This window comes from Giraffa tippelskirchi, chromosome 2 (genome assembly GCF_054371585.1).
Source record: "Giraffa tippelskirchi isolate mGirTip1 chromosome 2, T2T-mGirTip1v1.2.pri, whole genome shotgun sequence".
Classification (NCBI taxonomy): Eukaryota; Metazoa; Chordata; class Mammalia; order Artiodactyla; family Giraffidae; genus Giraffa; species Giraffa tippelskirchi.
In genome coordinates, this window is record NC_137276.1 from 180,575,337 (window position 1) to 180,592,148 (window position 16,812).

The window sequence follows — 16,812 nt, forward strand, 5'->3', positions numbered from 1 at the left end:
TCTCTGACAGTAGTCTATTATATGACCAGCTGCTTGTTACCTTTTCATGGAAAGTTGCTCTTTAAGGTTCTTGATTTCATTATCTTTAGCATGGCTCTGACGCTGTAATCTAAGAAGAAAGAATGCCATGAAATGTCAGAAGAAATCATTTGTCATTAGTAGTCAGAAAAATTCTATTTGTAGCTGAGGAGGGACCAAGTATATCCATCTTTTGTCAGAGTGCAGCAACTGTGTCCAGGGGGTGGTGTGGAGCTACTGGTGTTTGGCTGGAGTAAATGTGTAGTGCCAAAAAGGTTTCATGTTATTCTATCTTCCTTTCCCTCATCATTTGGTTAAAGGGAACAGACTTTTCTTGATGTTTTAGTGTCCTCCTCCCCTGTGCTTACTAGCAATTCCATGTTGGAGGTTTCTGCAGTGCCCTGTCTAGTATACACGGAAGGCAGTAAGAAAAATCACTGTCACATCATTCTTCAAGTTCCAAGATTTCTAGACAGTCACCTTTCTTCTTCTACCTTTCAGAGTCTTCCTATGTTTGTGTGTTCTATCCAGGGTGTTTTAGTTTTAAGGAGGACTTGCAAGTCAAGAAGCTACTACCTGTTGGTGAAGTGGTGGTCCCTCTATTATATGTAATTTTAATCCTCTCATATTAATCTATATTTTCCACAAGCTCACAGTTAATATCTGATACATCTTGGCATCTTTTACATGTCCTTACATAATTGTTTGCACACCATGGGAACTTGATAAATCTTTGATGTCCTCACACAATGAACACACAAGCTAGAATTTTTCATGAGAACACTTGATTAGAGAATTTGATAGACTCAGCTTTTTATAACTGGTGGCTTACACTGGGTAAGGTATCAGAATTGAAGAGGAACAGCTCAGATAGTGAAGGAGAAAGGCAGCTGCATGGATGGCATTGCTTTTCTGATCTCTGATGCTATGTAACATATTCATGGATTGGTCATTATCTTCCAGGCTAAAAGACAAAGTTTTGAATCCTGAAGTGTGATTTCTTAAGTGATGTCAGCCAGTTTAGTTTGCCCCAGCTATTTTAGGTCCACAAACCTGAAATTGTTTGCAAGTGATATGTTTCCAGTGGTATGGCATCCTGTTCTTCCTTAAAACCCCTTCAGGTTGAATGATATGTTATGTGGGAGAAGATTTAAGACCAAAATCTCTGTCAAGTATTTTTCCAATTTTCCAATTGGCATCATGGGTTCCTTACACTGAGGTACTTCCTAGAACCTATTTTCCTTATTAGCAGTCTAGGAACTGCAATGGATTTCAAATCAGACATCATGAATGACTGGTATTTTGTGGTATCACTGTTTATCAAAATAATATGTTACAAATTATACTACTATTTCACCCGATAGTGGTTTGAGGCAGTGGCTAGATTAGAAAGAATGGAGCAGGATACTAATTTTCCATATTGAATCGGAATTTTTAGTCTTAGGCATTTAATACTTAAGGTTGTAAGAGATATGACATTGATAGGGGAGAAAAGATTCTCCAGGAATTTGATTTGCTTTCAATATCTTGTGCTTAAAACACAAATACTCTCAGAAACCAACATTAAAAAGTATAAAAGTGAGTCAGTGATGTCTTTGAGGAATGTAATTCTCATATGCTATAAACTAGCCAATCATTAGTCACATTTTTACAAATTAAGAGTCATGACCTGAAAGTTGATTATCGTTCTCATGTAATTCTATTATCTTCACACTTATTCAGCCAATATATGAAAAGCTTGATATATAGTGAGCAGTTGCTTATTTCTCAATCCAGCTGGCAAGGCAAAAATACAGTGGGTTTTTTTTTTTTAATAAACTGTGGGTTTTTAAGCAAGGGCAGTCCTTGTGGTCGGCAGTTCCTAATGTGCAGTCACAATGCCACCTAGTGGCTAAATAGGGATTATCTTTTAACACAGGATTTTCTTCTATCAACAGATTTGCACTTACTTGGACATCTTACTGATTCCAAAAGCCACTTGTTGGTTAAGAGATGCGATGATTTTATCTTTCTTTTTAATCTGCATTTGGTTTTCTTGCCACCACAAAGTCACTGTTTTCAACTGTCTTTTGAAATCCTGATTAATGAAAAATATTATTTCAGCTAATTTTGTTCAAGTCTTCAGAAATTTCAAGAAAAAAATTGGATTCTTCAAAAACTACCTCTAACTTGCCTCAGATCTAAGGGCAAAAGTACTTACTTCACACTGATAGTGCAATTTACAAAGTGTCCGTTGTCGAGCGAGCTTTTCCTTCTCAGTTTCTCCATATTCTGTAGTTACCTTGTTGGTTGAGGCCTATTGAGCAAATGGAATATGAATGCTTTATTTTTCTCTTTACAAAAGCACTTTGGGGGCTTCCCTGGTGGCTCAATGGTAAAGAATCCACCTACCAATGTAGGTGCCATGGGTTCAGTCCCTCTGCTGGAAGATCCTATATGCTGTGGAGCAACTAAGCCTGTGTGCCACAACTGTTGAGCCTGTGCTCCACAACCAGAGAAGCCACCACAATGAGAAGCATGCATACCGCAACTACAGAGTAACCCCCACTTGCCACAACTATGGAAAAACCCATATAGCAACAAAGACCCAGCACAGACAAAAATAAATAACTAAATTTTTAAAAAAACACTTAATATGAGTTATTTAAAGGAAAAGCACTACTATTTTAGTTATTTAGTGGGTATTTAAGTTGCTAACTCATGCATTATAGCTTTCAATGCAAACATCATTCTATGGTTAGTTTAAATAAATCTACCTCTCTCCATTACAGCATTCACTGAACAATACCAGAGTTACTTGTCTACTGCTGCTACTACTGGATAATGTTATCTGCAAGCTCACCATTTTTAAAGTTTTTTCGTAATGCTTTTGTTGTCACAAGATCATATGAAGTAGGTACTCGATATTCCTATTTTAGAGATGATAAAACTAGGTAACTTGCCCAAGGTCACACAGTAAGTGAAAGAGCCAGAATTCAAACCCAGGCAATCTTAATTGCTCAAGTACCTAATTATTACCTTAGGAATTATCACTTTAGGTTAATGTTCAATTTCTCCACTGGATTATAAACACTATCATCACAGGAACTACATCTTGGCATACCTCTTGACACAAAGTAGGTGCTAAGTGCTTTTTGAATAAATGAATGAATAAACATTTTTCAAAATGTGTGTGACATTTTGTTCTATTTTTGAGTTCTCGTAGCTGTTGAATGAAAGCTAAAGACCCTACATTTAAACTTAAGTGTGACATCCAAAGCCTAGAATATGTCATTTCAGTTAAACTGTATGTATTTTAACTGGAAAGGAGACAGAAAGATATGACAGTCATACTAATGTAGTATCAGAGAATCATTTGCACTAACTGTTTCCTTAGACAATCAATATTATTGACACTATATACTATATATTATTATACTTAAATCCTGGAACAGGTTATCATAAAATTATCTTAGTATAAAATTCTCATGGGTAAGTAAATCCTGTGGTTTTAAAAAAAAAAAAAAAACCTTTCATAGTTTTGTCTCATTAAGTGCTCTCTTGAGCACATAGATCATGTTCATGTGCAACTTCATATATGTATGTCATCCCCAGCACTGACTACTAACAGGAAAGGAACCCAAACAAGTGTTGTTATTAATATTTTTGTAGATATTTCATCGTAACAGCCAAGTTTAATTATCTAAAAAATGAAAGTAGCTTTATTTTATACAGCTATTTTCCTAATGAAATTTAATCCAATGGGATTATGCTAGGGTATTTTTTCTTCCTTGTGGTATTAGAAAACTCTTTATAAGGTATGCATTTGTAACCAACTCTGCCCAATATTTAAAAACGTATTAAAGTGAAGAGTTCACTAAAGTGAAGAGTTTCTAGTTCCTAGAGTTCTTTTTTATGTCAGCCATCCCTCTGTCCCTCCTTTCCTACTTTTTCTTTGTCCTCACAAACACAACATAAACCACTAGGTTAATATGATGTTCAAAGAGTCATGGGGAGAAAATGGTTAACAATTATTCTGCAAGAAGGAAGGCAGGGCTGTACCCTCTCCAGTCAGGCTTACCTGCTCTATCATGTCCAGAATATGCAATTCATCCAGACTATAGAACTTGTCATCAGTCGTAGAATCTTCTTGAATATTGCTTGCATCATCTTTCATAAATCTACTCATTGCATATAGATTTGCTTGTTCTTTCTTCAACTGCTCTTCCTTTCCTATCATATTTGGGCTAAAGTGGTGACATAACCAATGTGACCTTTTATAACTGTATAGTGCTTTTCATCTAAGCCATTATTTCCCAAATTAATATTGCACTGGTCTCATGAGATGCTTAGATCAGAAAGGTTCAAAGTTTGGACAGTGCTGAGACCGTGTATTTCTTTTGGAGACACAATGAATTTTAGCATATTTGAGATAGCACTCAATTGAGGTACCTATTCTGTTCATAGTAGTGCTTCTAAGAATTATGAGGCCATGGAGTTCATTTTTCAAGTTATAATTATTAATATCAGTTACTTTGAGAAACAATACTTTGGGAAATATTGACAAGCATTTCCACATCTGCTATATTATTTAATCATTACAGCATTCCTGACAGGCAGGTTGGTTTAATCAACTTCAGTGCTTAGGTCTCATGTACATTTAAATAGAGGGCTCTGAATAGCAACATATATAAAGCAGACTTAAGATGGAGGTTTTTTTTTTTTTTTTTGAAGAATATTTAACTTTTCTTAAAAAAAAAAAAAAACTTAACCATGAAAGGAAGAAAATAAAAGAGTATACATTATTTTAACAGCAAGTTTGTTTTGTTAACAGGGTTTTTGTTTTTGTAACAAGATTTTATTAAAAAAAAAAAAAGTAGTGATAATGAATTTCAGTAACTAGAAACCACTGAGAAAAGAAAGGAAATACTATATGTACAATGGCAATTAACTCATTTTTATACCTATATCTAAAATTTAAATGCATGCTAATATCATTTCAGTTGGCCTACTATTTAGTAGCTATGAATTTCCTTCCTAATCTCACTGAATAATAACAAGAAATAGTACTTTTACTTATAGCATGATATAAATTACTTGACTTTATTAGCGAATAGAAAGAAAATAGATGCATTAGTACTTATTTTAGGTCAATGAGATCTAGAAAATAGGACATATTATGCTTGTAGAATAACTTGTAAAACACTATAGAACAGTCATTACATATCACTGAAGTATTCTAGACTAAGTCAAACATTTTAAAAAGTTCAATGAAATAAATTACTTGTTTAGACCACAGTTCCAAGACTCAGTTTTCCATATTACTTCAACAGTTTTTTAAAATGTATATTCTTCCTGAAACCACAACAGATGCAAAAATATGAATTTATACTTTTGAAAAGCTAGAAAAGGTTACTTCTAAATTTTTAAAGTATGATAACAGCATTGTGATAATAGAGGAAAATATTCTTCTATTAAAGAGATGCAAACTGAAGCATGTATAGATAAAATTTACAGTTGTGAGACTGAAAACACTCAAAAAATAAATGTGAAGGGAAGAATGAAGCAAATGTGGAAAAACAATGAAAACTGTAAAATCAGGGTGATAGGTATACCTACTAATGTAGATATACTGTTATTATTCTCTTTACTTTTGTGTGTTTTGAAATTTTTCATTTAAAACAAAGTTCCTTGGGTGATTTGATGATCATCCAGGTTTGGGCCTATGGTGTAAGTCAAAATAAGCAAAATGACTGATTATACTGTTTCATTCTTTAATAATTTACATTTATTATTACATTTATTATTACATATATTATTACATTTATTATTATTCTTTAATAATTTACATTTACATTTATGTAAATTATGTAATGTAATAATTTACATTTATTAATTTATCTAGACATAAACTTACTTTTTCACTGGTCATAGCAAACACTCTTTTCCAACAACCCAAGAGACAACTCCACACATGGACATCACCAGATGGTCAATAATGAAATCAAACTAATTATGTTTTTTGCAGCAAAGATGAAGAAGCTCTATACAGTCAGTAAAAACAAGACCTGGAGCTGACTGTGGCTCAGATCACGAGCTCCTTATTGCCAAATTCAGTCTTAAATTGAAGAAAGTAGGGCAAACCATGAGGCCATTCAGGTATGACATAAATCATCCCTTATGATTATACAGTGGAAGTGATGGAAAGATTCAAGTGATTAGATCTGGTAGACATGAGTGCCTGAAGAACTATGAACAGAGGTTTGTAACACTGCACTGGAGGCCATGATCAAACCACCCCAAAGAAAAAGATATGCAAGAAGACAAAGTGTTGTCTGAGGAGGCTTTCCAAATAGCTGAGGAAAGAAGAGAAGTAAAAGGCAAGGGAGAAAGGGAAAGATAGACTCAACTAAATGCAGAGTTCCAGAGAATAGCAAAGAGAGGTAAGAAGGCCTTCTTAAATGAACAATGCAAAGAAATAGAGGAAAACAATATAATGGGAAAGCCTAGATATCTCTTCAAGAAAACTGGAGATATTATGGGAACATTTCATGTAAGGATGGGCATGATAAAGGATAGAAATGATAAAGATCTAACAGAAGCAGAAGAGATTAAGAGATGGTGGCAAGAATACATAGAAAAACTACACCAAAAAGGTCTTAATGACCCAGATAACCTGATGGTATGATCACTTACCTAGAGCCAGACATCTGGGAGTGTGAAATCAAGTGGGCTTTAAGAAACATTACTAGGAACAAAGCTAGTAGAGGTGACATAATTTCAGCTGAGCTATTTAAAATCCTAAAAGATGATGCTGTTAAAATGCTACACTCGATATGCTAGCAAATTTGGAAAACTTAGTAGTGGCCAGAAGACTGGAAAAGGTTATATCTTCATTCCAATCCCAAAAAAGGGTAATGCCAAAGAATGTTCAAACTACTGTACAATTGTGCTCATTTCACATACTAGCAAGGTTATGCTCAAAATCCTTCAAGCTAGGCTTCAGCAGTACGTGAACCAGGAACTCCCAGATGCACAAGATGGGTTTCAAAGAGGCAGAGGGACCGGATTATTGGATCATGGAGAAAACAAAGGAGTTGAAGAAAAGCATCTACTTCTGCTTTATTCACTACGCTAATGTCTTTGACTGTATAGGTCACAACAACTATGGAAAATTCTTAAAGAGATGAGAATATCAGACCACCTTTCCTGTCTCCTGAGAAACCTGTATGCCAAGAACTGACAATTCGAACTGGACATGGAACAACTGACTGATTCAAAATTGGGAAAGGAGTTCACCAAGGCTGTATATTGTCACCCTGCTTATTTAATTTATGTGCAGAGTATATCATGTGAAATGCCAGGCTGGATGAATGATTACCTGGAATCAAGATTGCCAGGAGAAATACCAACAACCTCAGATATGCAGATGATAGCACCCTAATGGCAGAAAGTGAAAGGAACTAAAGAACCTCTTGAGGGTGAAAGAGACAGTGAAAAAGTTGGCTTAAAACTCAACATTCAAAAAACTAACATCACTGCATCTGGTTACATCACTTCATGGCAAATAGAAGGGAGGAAAGTGAAAGCAGTGACAGACTTCATTTTCTTGGGCTCCAAAATCACTGCAGACGGTACAGTGACTGCAGGCATTAAATTAAAAGATGTTTGCTCCTTGGAAGGAAAGCTATGACAAACCTAGACAGCATATTAGAAAGTAGAGACACGAATTTGCTGACAAAGGTCTGTATAGTCAAAGCTGCGGTTTTTCCAGTAGTCATATAAGGATGTGAGATTTGGATCATAAAGAAGGCTGAGTGCCAAAGAATTGATGTTTTCAAACCACGGTGCTGGGGAAGACTCTTGATGGTCCCTTGGACTTCAAGGAGATCAAATCAGTCAATCCTAAAGAAAATCAACCCTGAATGTTCTTTGGAAGGACTGATGCTGAAGTGGAAGCTCCAATACTTGGGTCACCTGATGTGAAGAGCCCACTCATTGGCAAAGACCCAGACGGTGGGAAAGATTAAAGGCAAAAGGAGAAAAGGGCAGCAGAGGATGAGATGGTTAGATACCCTCACCAACTCAATGGACATGAATTTGAGCAAACTCTGGGAGATAGTGAAGGACAGGGAAGCCTGCCGTGATGCAGTCCACGGAGTCGCAAAGAGTCAGACAAGACTTAGTGATTGAACAACAACAGACATAACCTTGAAAAGATACACACATACACTATCAGTTTAGTGGCTCAACTCGTTGACAGAGAAAGTGAAGACCCATCTTGGATGATGAACTATTAATGTACAAAGTGGATCATGTCCATTATCAATGAGAAAATATCAACTACAAGATGCTGTAAAGCTAACAAAGTATGTCCTTGTTACCATTTTAAAAATAAGTATGTCCTTACAGAGAGTTCTCTATAGCTACTACTTTTAAGTTAACAAAACTTTTGGTGGGTATAATGATCTCTTCATGGAATGTCTCCCCTACTTCCTTCCTCTACTACACTGTCATTAATCATGTTGCTGGAGAATATAGCTCACAATTATCTTTAGACATTAAAAGGTGTCCAGTAAATGTTCAAAATTCACTGTTAACAACTGGGATTATAAAAAAAATAAAATAAAACAACTTAGGTTAATTAAACAAACCAAACCACATGAAACTCTTTTTGTAAAAGGGGTTACTGTGACAAAAGATAATCTGTCTTTAAGGATAAGTTTTATTTTGTCTACATTTGGCTAACTATAATCTAAACTGTATTTTAAAAGATTTTATGCTGGAACCAAATTTAGTCCTTGAATAAAGCAGTTAGCATTGGATGACTGTTAAGTAGCCACACAGACAAATGGTTAAGAGATTCTATTCTCCCAAAACAAGTGATCATTTAACTTTCTGTCATTTTCAATAAAAAACCCGACAACTTATTAAGATAAAAAACCTGTCTTTTCTTCTCTTAGTGAGAATATGTACCAAAGCAAGGTTGTGTCATACTGGTAAAGCACACTTGCAAGTACTAAGAAAAATTTTAAAATAAAATAAATACTTACACTTGCTCTTCTTTTGATTCCTTATTCTGAAAAATAACATCAAGAATTAGTATTATGTATTAACTATGTTGGTACAGTACAGTGATCTAACTGAATTTAGACATTTCTCAAGATTTTGGGGGATCCTTGGTGGCTCAAAGGTAAAGAATATGCCTGCAATGCAGGAGACGTGGGTTTGATCCATGGGTTGGGAAGATCTCCTGAAGAAGGGCATGGCACCCCACTCTAGTATTCTTCCCTGGGAAATCTCATGGATAGAGGAGCCCAGAAGGCTACAGTTCATGGGGTCACAAGAGTTGGATACAACTTAGTGACTACATCACCACCACCACCAATCTTTCTGACCACAACCAAAATAAATATATTTTACATTATGACTTAAATGCACTTACATAGCTATTTTTATACAAAAGCATAAAACTGAAACATAAGTTCCATGAAACAAACGTTACTCATATTATGTGTGTTATGGACTACATGCTTGTGTGCCTCCAAATTCTTACATTGAAACCCTAACCCTCAATGTGATGGTAATTGGAGGTATGGCCATTGGGAGGTAATTAGGTTTAGATGATGTGGAGCCTTCATGACAGGACCAGTGCCATTATAAGAAGAGATCAGAGAGCTAGCTTGCTTGCTTGTGCATGCTCACTCACTCTCTTTCTTCAACATGTGATAATATAGCAAAAAGGTAGCTGTCTGCATAGTAAGAAGAGTGCCTTCACCAGACACTGAATTGGCTAGCACCTTGATCTTGAATTTCTCAGCCTCCAGAACTGTGAAAAACAAAAATCTTGTTTAAGCCATCCAATCTATAGTAGTTGGCTATAGCAGCCTAAACTAAGACAATGCGTGAGGAACTCTAGAATTTTTTTATTCATACTAATTCTTTTCCTTTTCTAAAATTATAGCTGTGGCCTATCAAATCGATTTTGTTATCTACTACTGAGTCATGAAACACACAAACACACACAAATCACTGATTCAGATAATGGAAATGAGTGTTGAGGCTGAGTTTGTACCTACTGCTATATCTTAGGACAGGGTATGCTGCTGCTGCTAAGTCACTTCAGTCATGTCTGACTGTGTGACCCCACAGACGGCAGCCCACCAGGCTCCCCCATCCCTGGGATTCTCCAGGCAAGAATACTGGAGTGGGTTGCCATTTCCTTTTCTAGTGCATGAAAGTGAAAAGTGAAAGTGAAGTCGCTCAGTCATGTCCGACTCCTAGCGACCCCATGGACTGCAGCCTACCAGGCTCCTCCATCCATGGGATTTTCCAGGCAAGAGTACTGGAGTGGGTCGCCATTGCCTTCTCCAGGACAGGGTATATATAATTCTTATTTATGAAATCTGACACTAATTACAAGAGTTCTTGAAAAATCCACATGTAAAGAGAAAGCAGACTGATATACTAAGAATCTTACAGAAAAAAAATGCTAGGGAGATCACAATTGGGAGGAAAAGTTAAATAGCCCTAAATTTTATTTTCATTAAAATAAAACTATAAAGGCAATCTATTAAGTAAAGGTAATATCAATGACACAACATATTAATTACTCTTATATATCACCCTTCTACTAAGAGTATCAATTACTGTCATGTAAATTACAGTATTAATTTCTACTATCATCTCTTATTTACAAAAAAATTCTGGTCTCTTTCCCTACAGATTCTATGATAAACTTACTAATTTGTTTTGCTTTACTGTCTGCATACTAAGAGGATTTTTGCATTTCATTGTCTGATCAATGTCCAGTGCCAATTTGATTCTACAATTTAGAATTATCAACTCCTGCCTTGAGTGTACCTGAATAACTGAATTGAAAAGACCTTTGGTTGTTCATAATGAATACATCTAGTATAATAAGTTCCCCAGCTACCCAAAAATACATCATTCCTATGAAACCTTTCCAAAGCTGAAATGACATATGTGTTAGTTGCTTAGTCGTGTCCGACTCTTTGCAACCCCATAGACCACAGCCCACTGGGCCCCTCTGTCCATGGGATTCTCCAGGCAAGAACACTGGAGTGGGTTGCCATTTCCTTCTCCAAAAGGAACTATAAAAACTGAAGAAATAATTACAGGCATACCTTAGGTATAATGAAGGTTTGGTTCCAGACAACCTCAATAAGGTGAATATTGCAATAAAGCAAGTCACACAAATTTTTGGATTTCCTGGTACATATAAAAATTATGTTTATACTATATTGCAGGCAAGTAAGTGTGTGATAATAACATTATGTCTTAAAAAAAGAATGTGTATGATTTAATTTTAAAATACTTTATTGTTAAAAATGCTAACCATCATCTAAGTTTTCAGCAAACTGCAATCATTTCTTTGGTAGATGGTCTTGCCTTGATGTTGATGGCTGCTAACTAATCAGGGTGACGGTTGCTAAAAGCTGCAATGGCTGTGGTAATTTCTTAAAATAAGACAACAACAAAGTTTGTCACGTTGATCAACTCTTTCTTTCACAAATGATTTCTCTGTAGCATGCAATGCTGTTTTGATAGCATTTCACCCACAGTAGATCTTCTTTCAAAACTGGAGTCAGTCCTCTCAAACCCTGAAGTTAAGTTTATGTCATCTTCTCATCCTTTGTTGTCATTTCAACAGTATTTACAGAACTATCACCAGAAGTAGATTTCATCTCAGGAAACTACTTTCTTTGCTCATCTATAAGAAGCAACTCTTCACCCATCAAAGTTTTATCATGAGACTGTAGCAATTCAGTCACATCTTCAAGCTCCACTTCTAGTTCTAGTTCTCTTGCTACCTTCACCACATCTGCAATTACTTCCTCTACTGAAGTCTTAAATCCATCAGTGTCATATGAGGGCTGGAATCAGCTTCTTCCAAACTCCTGTTAATGTTGAAATTTTTACCTCTTTCCATGAATTATTAATATTTTTAATGGCATCTAGAAAGGTGAATCCTTCCAGAGGTTTTCAATTGACTTTTCCCAAATCCATCAAAGGAATCACTATTTATGGTAACTGAAGCCTCTCAAAATGTATTTCTTAAATAATAAGACTTGAAAGTTGAAATGACTCCTTCATCCACAGGCTGCAGAACAGATGTTGTGTTAGCAGGCATGAAAACAATATTAATATCACTGTCGATTTCCATCAGAGCTCCTGGGTGACCAGATGTACTGTCAATGAGCAGTAATATTTTGAAAGAAATCTTTCTTCTAAGCAGTAGGTCTCTAGAGTAGGCTTAAAATGTTTAGTAAACCATGTTGTAAAGAGATGTGTTGTCATCCAGGATATGTTGTTCCATTTCTAGAGGACAGAATTGATTTAGTATAATTCTTTCTGCTAGGATTTTCAGAATGGTAAATGAGCACTGGCTTCTACTTAAAATTACTAGCTACATTAGCCCCCAACAAGAGGGTCAGCTTGTGTCTTGGAGTTTTGAAGACAGGTATTACTTTTCTTCTCTAGCTATGAAAGCCCTAGATGTCATCTTCTTCAATAGAAGGCTGTTTTTACTACATTGAAAATTTGTTGTTTAGTATAGTCATATACATTAGTTATATTAGCAAGGTCTTCTGGGTAACTTTCTGCAGCTTCCACATCAGCACTTGCTGCTTCACCTTATAATCTGAAGTTATAGAGATGGCTTCTTTCCTTGAACCAACCTCTGCTGGCTCCAAACTTTTCTTCTGCAGTTTTCTCACCTCTTTCAGCTTTTACAGAACTGAAGTGCCTTCCTCTAGATTCGGCTTCAGTTTAAGGAAATATTGTGGCTGATTTAATATTCTATCCAGAACACTAAAATTTTCTCTATATCAGCAATAAGGCTGTTTCACTTTCTTATCATTCCTGTGTTCACTGGAGTAGCACTTCTAATTTCCTTCAAGCACTTTTCCTTTGCACTCACAGCTTGGCTAAGTGTTTGGCACATGAGGCCTAGCTTTCGGCCTATCACAGTTTTCAATATAACTTCCTCACTAAGCTGAACAATTTCTAGCTTTTGATTTGCAGGGAGAGACCTGCAACTCTTCCTTTCATTAGAACACTTAGAGGCTATTGCAAGGTTATTAACTGCTTTATTTTAACAACTGTTGCATCTCAGGGAACAGGAAAACCCAAGGAGAGGGACAGAGATAAGAGAATAGCTGGTTGGTGAGTGAGAATAGCTGGTTAGCTCACTCATGTCCAACTCTTTGTGACCCCATGGACTGTACAGTCCATGGAATTCTCCAGGCCAGAATACTAGAGTGGGTAGCTGTTCCCTTCTCCAGGGGATCTTTCCAACCCAGGGATCGAACCCAGGTTTCCCACATTGCAGGTGGATTCTTGACCAGCTGAGCCACTAGGGGAGCCCTGGTTGGTAGAGAAGTCAGAATACACACATTTATCTTTTAAGGTCACCATCTTATATAGGCATGATTTGTACCATCCCAAAACAATTGCAATAGTAACATCAAAGCTCACTGATAACTTCAAGTGGGATTTATCCCAGGGATGCAAATATGGTTCAATATTTACAAATTACTGAATGTAATATACCACACTGACTGAAGAACAAAAATCATACGGTCATCTCAATAGATGCAGAGAAAGTTTTTGACAAAATTCAGTATCTGTTTATGATAAAATTTCTCCACAAAGTGGATACAGAGGGAACATACCTCAACATAGTAAGGGCCATATATAAAAAGTCTACAGCTATCATCATACTCAATGGTGAAAAGCTGAAAGCATCTCCTCTAAGATCAGGAACAAGACAATGATACCCACTTTATTCAACACAATCTTGGAAGTCCTAGCCATAGATAAGGAAAAGAATTAAAAAGAATCCAAACTGGAAGGGAAGAAGCAAAACTGTTACTGTTTGCAGGTGACATGATACTATACATAGAAAACCCTAAAATGCCACTAAAAAACTGCTAGAGCTCATCGATGAATTCAGTAAAGTCACAGGATACAAAATTAATATATAGAAATCCGTTACACTTCTTTACACTAACAAGGAAATATCAGAGAGAAATTAAGAAAACAATCCCATTTACCACTGCATCAAAAAGAATAAAATACCTAGGAATAAATACAAGGAGGTAAAAGCCCTGTAGTTGAAAAACTATAACACTAATGAAAGAAACTGAATAACTTAAAGTGAGGGGCAGATATACCATGTTCGCTGATTGGAAGAATTAATATTGTTAAAGCGGCCATACTACCCAAAGCAATCTACAGATTCAATGCAATCCGTATCAAAATACCAAAAGTATTTTTCACAGAACTAAAACAAATAATTATAAAATTTATATGGAAATTCAAAGACCTTAAATAGTCAAAGCAATCCTGAGAGAGAAAAAGAGAGCTAGCAGTATCATGCTCCCTGATTCCAACCTGTACTACAAAGCTACAGTAATCAAAAGAATATGGTACTGGCACAAAAATAGACACATGGATCAAAGGAACAGAGCCAAGAGCCACTCAGGAATAAACTCACACACTTATGGTCAATTAATCTATGACAAATGAGACAAGAATATTCAATGAGGAAAAGACAGTCTCTTCAGTAAGTGATGAAGGAAAAAACTGAACAGCTACATGTAAAAGGCTGAAATTAGAATAGCGTCTCATATTATGTGTAAAAATAAACTAAAAATGGGTTAAATACCTAAATGTAGGACCAGAAACCATAAAACCCCTAGAGGAACATTTAGGCAGAACATTTTTTGACATAAACTGCAACACTAATTTTTTGGATCTGTCTCCTAAGGCACAGGAAAGAAAAGCAAAAGTAAACAAATGGGACCTAACTAAATTTAAAAACTTTTGCAGAGCAAAGGAAACCACTGACCAAAATGAGAAGATAACTTACTGAATGGGAGAAAATATTTGCAAACAATATGACTAAAAAGGGGCTAATATCCAAAACAAACAGTTCATACAATTCAATATTAAAAAAAAAAAAACCCAAACAACCTGACTAAATAATGGGCAGAAGACCTGAATAGACATTTTTCCAAAGAAGATATACAGGTGGCCAAAAGGCTCATGAAAAGATGCTCAACACTGCTAATCATCAAAGAAATGCAAATCAAAGCCATAATGAGATCACCCCACATGTAGAAAAATGGCTATGGTCAAGAAGACTACAAATGTATGTCAGCAAGGATGTGGAGAAAAAGAACACTGTACACCATTGGTGGGGATGGAAGTTGGTGTAGCCACTATGGAAAACACTACAGAGGTTCCCCAGGAAACCAATAGTACAATGACCACATGATACAGCAACTCCACTCCTGAGCATACAAAAAAGAAAATGAAATGCTAATTTGAAACTATACACGCACCCCAATGTTCACAGAAGCATTATTTATGATAGCCAAGATATGGAAGCAACCTAAATGTCCATCAACAGATGAATGGATAAAGAAGCTATGGTTTATATACACAACGGAATACTACTCAGCCAGGAAAAAAGGATGAAAATTTACATTTGTGACAACATGGATGTATCTACAGAGGATTAGAATTAGTGAAAAAAGTCAGAGAAAGACAAATACTATATGTTATCACTTATATATGGAATCTAAAAAGTAAAACAAATGAATAAATATAACAAAATAGAAACATGCAAACATACAGTGGACAAACTGCTGCTGCTGCTGCTGCTAAGTCGCTTCAGTCGTGTCCGACTCTTAGTGACTCCCTGGGCTGCAGCCCACCAGGCCCCTCTGTCCATGGGATTTTCCAGGCAAGAGTACTGGAGTGGGGTGCCATTGCCTTCTCCAGTGGACAAACTAGTTGTTACCAATAGAGATACGGCAGGGGGGAGGGACACCACAGGAAGAGAGGGTTAAGATATACAAACTACTGTGTATAAAATAAACTACAAGGATATATTATATAGCACAGGGAATATAGGCAATATTTTATAATAACTTTGAATGGAGTATAACCAATAAAAATTTTGAATCACTATGTTGTGTAACCCAAAATAATATAATGCTATAAATCAACTATACCTAAAAAATGATAACTGATCACAGATCACAATAACAAAATAATAATAATTTAAAAGTTTGAAATATTGTGAGAATTACCAAAAATGCAACACAGAAACAAAGTGAGTAAATGCCATTGGGAAAATGGTGCCACTAGATTTGTTTGATGCAGAGTTGCCACAAACTTTCAATTTGTGAAAAATTCAGTATCTGCAAAGTGCAATAAAACGAAATAAGCCTGTAACTTTTTTTGTATAAGCAAAATCCTCTTCAGATTTCTTTTGGTTAGCATAAACAGATTAATGCAGGTCTTTCATAAAAACATAATCGTATAAACTTCAGAAAGCAGGAGATACCTGTATTTCTAAAATTCCTTTTAAGCTCTTTCCAGGATAACTTCATGCCCACTTTATGTATCAGCCTGTCTTACATGCATCTTAGCAACTTCCCTTTAGAGAGGACATCCCCTTTGAAAAGCTTATTTTCTGTCATATTTTTTTCCCTCAATGTTTCTATTCTTTTGCCATCTGCTTTACCTTCCTTTTCTACTTCTAACGTCAGTTCCTCTGAGTAGGAAATAAAATTGGGAAGAAAGAAAGAAAGAAGTAATTAACTCTCGAGAGTTATTTACAATTTACTACTATACATACTAGAAGTTATCTTATTATCCCCTCTATTTGCTACATAAATTATACTTTTTGTCATCTTCATCCAGAGAATCCCTGATAGGTGTTTTTAGGACCTCAGATAGTGTTAGGTAGACATGCTAAAAATCAAATAATTAACAGAG

At 35.8% G+C, this 16,812-nt stretch overlaps 1 protein-coding gene across 7 annotated transcripts in view; it reads right to left on the bottom strand.

Moving 5' to 3' along the window:
* DZIP3 (DAZ interacting zinc finger protein 3) overlaps positions 1-16,812 on the bottom strand; it is a 125,507-nt gene that overhangs the window by 25,380 nt on the left and 83,315 nt on the right. For all 7 annotated transcript variants that reach the window (XM_081572258.1, XM_081572254.1, XM_081572256.1 and 4 more), the window contains 5 exons: positions 9,051-9,076; positions 4,079-4,244; positions 2,219-2,314; positions 1,968-2,095; positions 41-109 (listed from right to left, as the gene is read on the bottom strand). In XM_081572258.1, the coding sequence (XP_081428384.1) occupies positions 41-109; positions 1,968-2,095; positions 2,219-2,314; positions 4,079-4,244; positions 9,051-9,076 (485 nt within the window). The remainder of the gene's footprint in view (positions 1-40; positions 110-1,967; positions 2,096-2,218; positions 2,315-4,078; positions 4,245-9,050; positions 9,077-16,812) is intronic.